The sequence below is a fragment of the Nuphar pumila genome, chromosome 13, assembly GCF_984573655.1.
Source record: "Nuphar pumila chromosome 13, dmNupPumi1.hap1.1, whole genome shotgun sequence".
NCBI lineage: Eukaryota > Viridiplantae > Streptophyta > Magnoliopsida > Nymphaeales > Nymphaeaceae > Nuphar > Nuphar pumila.
This window is the reverse complement of record NC_143261.1, coordinates 94,945,841-94,952,944: the sequence shown is the minus strand read 5'-3', so window position 1 is coordinate 94,952,944 and position 7,104 is coordinate 94,945,841. Positions and strand designations below refer to the sequence as shown.

At 41.7% G+C, this 7,104-nt stretch overlaps 1 protein-coding gene across 1 annotated transcript; it reads left to right on the top strand.

Moving 5' to 3' along the window:
• The first annotated feature begins 944 nt into the window (after positions 1 to 944).
• LOC149819285 (plasmodesmata-located protein 2-like) lies at positions 945 to 1,935 on the top strand. The gene is made up of 2 exons (XM_089986373.1): positions 945 to 1,692; positions 1,796 to 1,935. The coding sequence occupies exons 1-2, from the start codon at positions 945 to 947 to the stop codon at positions 1,933 to 1,935; spliced, it is 888 nt and encodes a 295-aa protein (XP_089842499.1).
• Positions 1,936 to 7,104: the final 5,169 nt, after the last annotated feature.

Sequence of the window (7,104 nt, the reverse complement as noted above, 5' to 3'; positions counted from 1 at the left end):
GAAATGAATATAAACTACCACATAGGAATGAATTGCACCAGTTAAGTGCTTTCAAGTTGAAAAGAGTGGGAGCTTTAACTGAGCAAGTTGTAGATGTTTCCATTTAATATGATTGAAAATAGTTGAAATGCCAACAAAAATACCCTACCATGAAATGCACAGAAACAACAAACCTTGAAGTGGCATGACGCTGTTTTATTAAATGCATCTTCTGAAGCAAAGCCTGTTCTATGAATTCTTAGTTCAAAAACACTCCAATCAATTACTATCCGAACAAAAAACAGTCCAAGCAAATAAGTTTCTTGATTATAAAAAACACAATCAACTGGTTCTTTAGTCAATTAAGCCCAAGGGCCAACTTAAAAACACATTTTCACCCTCACAAAATCCAAAATTCCACTCACGTCTTTGCATCACCCCAAGAGAATCAAACCGCACATCTTTTAACTTCCACAATGACCAAAGTGCCCATGCTTAGAAGGCTTAATTTGGCCCACAAACAACCAATTAGGATCCAGGGAGCTGCGCCATGACTAAGTGCCATAGCCAATCACATGACAGCATTTCATGTGGGGCCTGCACAATCAATGGCAGCTTTCACTGATTCTCTAAATTCAAAAGACCCAACCCTATCTCACGAACCCTCTACTCTCTTCTCCTTGATCCTTTCCAATACCATTGACGATACCACCATACTTTCGATATAACAAAAGTACAATCTCGACATTAAATTAAGAGAGGAAAAACAGAACCCCACATCTCCAATCTACAACTAAACTCACTCTCTCTCTCTCTCTCTCACAGCATCCACTCCAAAACCACCACCAAACCCTTCCTCGGTAACCCAAAAAAACCCTTTAATCAACAAGCAGGGGAAACACCTCCCTCCCTCCTGGAAAACCATCTTCACCTCGCCAGAAAACTGCCCTCCCCACAATGATTTAATGGGTCCCGTGGTCAGGGCAATCATCACCCTCTTGGTCCTATGCACCACCTTCCTCCCCACCACCGAACCCGCCGCACCCAACCTCCTGGACCTAGTCTACCAGGGCTGCTCCACTTCCACATTCCCACCAAACGGTGGATTTGACCAGACCCTGACCTCCCTCCTCAACACTCTCATTTCCCAGGCCTCCCAGAAACGCTTCTACAAGACCACAGCCGGATCCGGCGACCGCGCCATCTCCGGCCTCTTCCAATGCCGGGGCGACCTGAGCTCCGGTGACTGCTACGACTGCGTGAACCGGCTCCCGGCGGAGGCGAGCCGCCTCTGCGGCCGGGGCACCGCGGGCAGGGTGCAGCTCCAGGGGTGTTACCTCCAGTACACCGCCGGCGACCCTAACCAGGTCTCCGGCACGGAGAGGCTCTACTCCAAGTGCGGGTCGTCTCCGGCCGCCAGCTCGGCGTTCCTGCAGATGAGGCAGGCCGCCTTCTCTGACGTGCAGAGCGGCATTCAGGGAGGGAGCGGCTACTACACCGTCGATGATGGCGGCGTTTACGCGCTGGGACAGTGCGAGGGCGACCTCTCGGTCGCTGACTGCGCTACCTGCCTGAAAACAGCCTTCCGAGAGGTGGAGGACCGCTGCGGCACCGTGAATTCCGGCCAAGTTTACCTCGCGAGGTGCTACGCGACGTACGCGTACTACCCAGATGGTGGTTCCGGCCGATACGGGAACTACGGCGCCGGAGGGGGTGAGTTGGGGAGGGGGAAAAACCGTTTTTTTTAAAGATGGTGTGCCGGAAAACCTCTTAACGGGTTTTGTGATGGTGGTGGTTCTGTTGGGTTTTGATTCAGGTTCGTCTGTGCACGGGCAGCAGACGGGGAAGACGGTGGCGATTGTGGTGGGAGGGGCAGCGGCATTGTTCTTCGTGTTCGTGTGCGTTTGGTTCATCAGATCCTTGACGAAGAAGCATGATGGTGAGTGGGATCAGTGAGCTTGGTCTGCGTAACCTCAGCTTAATTACCCAAAAGAAAAAAAGATTTGGTGTTTGGCTTTATTTTTCTTTTTTACTTTTTGCTTTTAGTAACGAATTTCTGGATATTTTATTTTTTATTTTTTTGCAGATTATTGAGATGCGGAAGAGGGGAGATGGAATTGGTTGGTTTTGAGGTCTGCTTGTTGCATCTTAGGGTTATTTTGGATGAGTGTTGCTGGTCCACAGAGAGAGAGGTACTGCAGTTTTGGTATTTATATTAATGATGTGATCAGGGGGTGATTAGTAGATTTGTATTTTTGAGGAAATTTTGTGGGGTTTGGAGTGAAAAAAGTTGATTGAAAGTTGGGATTCCTACTTATGGTTTATGTGACTTTCCGCACTCTCGCTCTTCTCTGCAGAGCGACAGTGAAGTTTAATAAGTGTTTTATCTCAAATTTTCCCCTATACAATTACATTTTGCAACTCGAAAACTTTGTGATACACATGAACGTAATCTCTCTCTCTCTCTCGTAGTGGGAAAACCTTGTGATACGTCTCTTGCGTGTTTAAATTATGAATGAAATACTTTAGTTGCTAGTTTAAGTGAGGCAAAGATTGCCACCATACAACGTGGTGTTTGGGCATTGCACCCTTACAAGTTACAACCTTGTTATATTTATAGGAAGCTATTTAAAACCTAGCACCTTTATCACTTGTGCAAAATTATATACATCCGTTGTCTTTTCATAACAAAAAAGACACCCATTTTAATATTTAAGCGTCCAGACCGAATCGCCCTGATCCTTACCTGATTCGGCTAGGTTTGGGTCATGCCCAGACCTAGCGATATGGCTTGCTCAGTCTGCCTTTTGTTTAAACCGAGTCTGCCATTCACGAGTTCTGAGTTTTTTTTTCTTCGCTCGGTACCTGCTGACATTGAGGGCAGCGATCGAACCTCCTGCCTCCTTGCGGCAGGCGGTCCATCTCCCCATGACATTTTTGTTTTCGTCACCGATCGGTGGCGATAGCGATAGCAGAGGGAGACCCCACCCCTATATGAGAGGCACTGTCATGGCTTATGCTCAGCAGGGCAATGCCGATGCTGCTCAAAAACTGTTTGAGGAACTTCTTAGAGGTGGCGTATCGCCAAATGATATAACATTTCTTGCCATTAATGCTGCTCGGCATTATTTAAAATCAATGAGCCCGGAATTTGGGCACTGCTTGAAAAGGCATCTGTGTGCTTGCCAAAGTAGGCCTGCTTGAAAAGGCAGAAGGAATTGGCCCTAAGGATGTTGTTTCCTCCAGATACAGTGTGGCATGTGCTACTGTCTGCATGCATGTTACATGGGAATTCCAAGATCCGGGAGCGAGTAGGACCCCGAGCTCTTGAATCTAAGGGTGATAATGGTGAAGATTAAGTGGATCCTTCTCTGTATGTGCTTCTATCTAAGGTACAGCAAGGTGGGATGAGGCAGCTAGAATGCAGAGGCAGATGCAGGAGCTAACGGTTTGGAAGAAAAGGTGGACAGAGCTGGATCGAGATTGATGGGCACATACGTGTTTGTGTCTGGTGACCAGTCCCATCCTTACACTGAAGAAATCTACATCTTGCTAGCAGGGTTGGTGGAGGAGATTGGAGAATTGATGTTGATTGATGTTAGGAGATAGCAATGAGCCAAGTGCATATGAGTGTGGTGGTCTTTGGCACTGGATTGCAATTGAACCACAAATGTAGCAATGAGCCAAGTGCATATGAGTGTGGTGGTCTTTGGGGGGCTTTGGCACTGGATTGCAATTGAACCACAAATGTGTAAAAATGATTGCTAATGACTGCTTGTTTGTTACAAAAAATCGTTTAAGGTACACTAACAAATGGGAAAGTGTGGTGGGGGTTCTCTTCATATGGAATGCATGTATTGGTAGTTGTGTTCAAGCATAATAATTTTGGCAGCATGCTTCACATTTCTGATAAGAGTATTCAAAATATATGGGGATTATGGTAAAATCATGTGAACTGTTCTACCACTCACCGGTTTCATGTTTCTGTCAATTGTTGTCGTCCTAATATAATTTTTTTTTAAATCTTTCAGTGGGATCAGTTGTCATATCCTTCGTGGAATTTATAGACCAATTAGGGATTCTTGGTCATTTTCATAGTACTTGGTGGATTATTATCTCAAAAAAAAAAAAAAGGTACTTGGTAGCATAATCAAGTATATGGCTTTTTGCTTTCTATTACAAAGGAAAATTACAGCCCAGCCAGTTAGGAAAGACCAAATGGTTCCGTTCCTGTTGGACCCCTAGGCCAAGGCTTCATGCACACATAAGAAAACTATTTAAACCTCTTCAAATTGGGAGCCAAGATGGCATGTGGAAGTCCCATGGTCAAACCATAGCCTCCCCACTTCGTGTTTTGTTGAGTGTTCAATTTATGCCTCAAACATAAATAGACTTGATGAGCAAACACATAATAAGTGCAGACATGAGGAATATTTCCTCGTTTATTGTAACCTTGGTTTGCATTCAAAACTGACAAACACAGTGAGTTTGAACTTTTTCTTTATAAATGTCAGGAATATCATTATAGGGATCTAGGACCACAAATCAATACTGTAAATGATCGAATGCCTAATATATCCTTAAAAGTTAAGTAGAGCTATGCAATTTTGAAGTATCTTATAAAGCTCCAATTATTTATCTCTCTCTCTCTTTCTCTCTGGGGCCTTGCGGATCTATTAGAATCAAACAAACTACCGAGTCTTGCAACGAGAAAGGCAATTCCCATTTGAATGATTGATTCAGAGAGAGAGAGAGAGAGACGTTTGAAGATTGGTAATGCCAATCAGTGAAGTTGGCTAACTAATAAGTGTGGGTCCTAATCATAGATTAATCCTTGGTTATTCTTCACAATACAAGAATAACAAAACGGAGACATTATTTGGATCCTTTGAGTTATTGGTTTCCGCTTCTTAGCGCTTAAATTTTAAAATATAAAAAGATTTATCAAAATTAATGCAGGATCAAAAAATGGAATTTCATGGCTTTTTCCTGACGTCTGCAATTGCCCAAATAATTTTAATCGCTACCTGAAAAATAATAATTAAGATGGGGTTAGACTACACTCCTTCTGAGTAAGAAGCATTATATCCATATGAATGTGCTCAGTGTCATTTGTACACGAATATGTGCAAAAATTTCATGTAAGTTCTATGAAATTCATTCAATACAGCTCCAATATAAAACTCCAATTATTTATCTCTCTCTCTCTAAGGCCTTGCGGATCTATTAGAATCAAACAAACTACTGAGTCTTGCAACGAGAAAGGCAATTCTCATTTGAATGATTGATTCAGCGAGAGAGAGAGAGAGAGAGAGAGAGAGAGAGAGAGAGAGAGAGAGAGAGAGAGAGAGAGAGAGAGAGAGAGAGAGAGAGAGAGAGAGAGAGAGACGTTTGAAGATTGGTAATGCCAATCAGTGAAGTTGGCTAACTAATAAGTGTGGGTGCTAATCATAGATTAATCCTTGGTTATTCTTCACAATACAAGAATAACAAAATAGAGACATTACTTGGAGCATCTTTTGAGTTATTGGTCTCCGCTTCTTAGTGCTTAAATTTTAAAATATAAAAAGATTTATCAAAATTAATGTAGGGTCAAAAAATGGAATTTCATGGCTTTTTCCCACAGTAACGTCCACAATTGCCCCAATAATTTTAATCACTAACTGAAATTAATAATTCAGATGGGGTCAGACTACACCCCTTTTGAGTAAGAAGCATTATATCCATATGAATGTGCTCAGTGTCATGTGTACACAAATATATGCAAAAAATTTATGCAATGATATTAAAATGATAAAATTCATGTAAGTTCTATGAAATTCATTCAATACAACCAACCCATAGTGAAAGTATTAATGAAACTATATATCTAATACATGGTTCACAATGATATTATAATAATTGAAATATGAAGGAAAACTTTGATGAAGCTACGCACCACATGAATGACTCACATTTATATTATAACAATAACAACTTCAAGCATTGAATATACTTAAAACTATTTAAAAGTGAACTGACTTTATGTTTCTCTTGTTAATTTTCCTATGGGTACAAATAGGCATTCGACATCATATTGGTCTAAGACCACCCGGGGGTCTGTTATGCTTTTTCAATTAATACCTTGTGTGACTAGCCGTACGGATACCCAAAGGAGACAGTTCACGACTGAGAGAGTACTCTCTAATAGATGTACCCTGGTAACTTCTGTAGAAGACTTGGATCTACCACCTAGGACACATTAGTAGTCCTGCCCCCTAACTCCGAGGACTGGAGACCGGGTGAGACACCTCGCTCTCACAAAAAAAATATAATTGTCTCACAGAGCTTGTACTATCTACCTTCTCCAAGGTTGAACATGGGTCTGATAACATACACTGTCTTTCAGGTGTACCCAAAACCCTAGAAAACCGGTAACATATACCATCTTTCAGGTATATCCAGAATCCCGCAGTTAGGTTAGATGTGCATATATTAAATTTTTGTTTGTTTCTTCATGCAAGTCATTAAACTCCAAGAGATTTCCAAAATCCCATACCTACACTCGGGTGGATCAAGTGTGTGCACATTTCTTAATCTAGTGCACAATAGACACTAATACAATTTCTCGAAATTACGGCTCAAACCTGAGCCAAGTACTTGTATATGCACTATTTTAGCTTTTATTATTATTATTTTTTTGCTAGGGTGTACGTATCGTACTCCACTGATTATGCCACCACCTGAGATATCCCAAGTACGATATTTCACAAGTGCTTGTATGACACCAAAAGTGTTCTACGAGCTGCGAACTCACATTCGAATGTTTTATAATGCATGACCCACTATACTCATGGAATTTCATCACAACTCAAACATTGAATAATATGCATTTTGTATTCACATGTGGCAGATACATAATCTCATAGGTTCGATGAACAAGAGTTCGTGAGATCCAGTCATGCTTGATAGAGTTCCATAGTATATGCAATGGAACTAACCTTATGGTTATTTATTTTACGTATTCCAGAAATCAACCATGCTATGAGATAATGCATTCTCTTGAACATAGCAAATGGAACTAACTTTGCGAATATATATTTTCTCCATTTATTATTTGGCATGAAATGATACCAAACACTATCC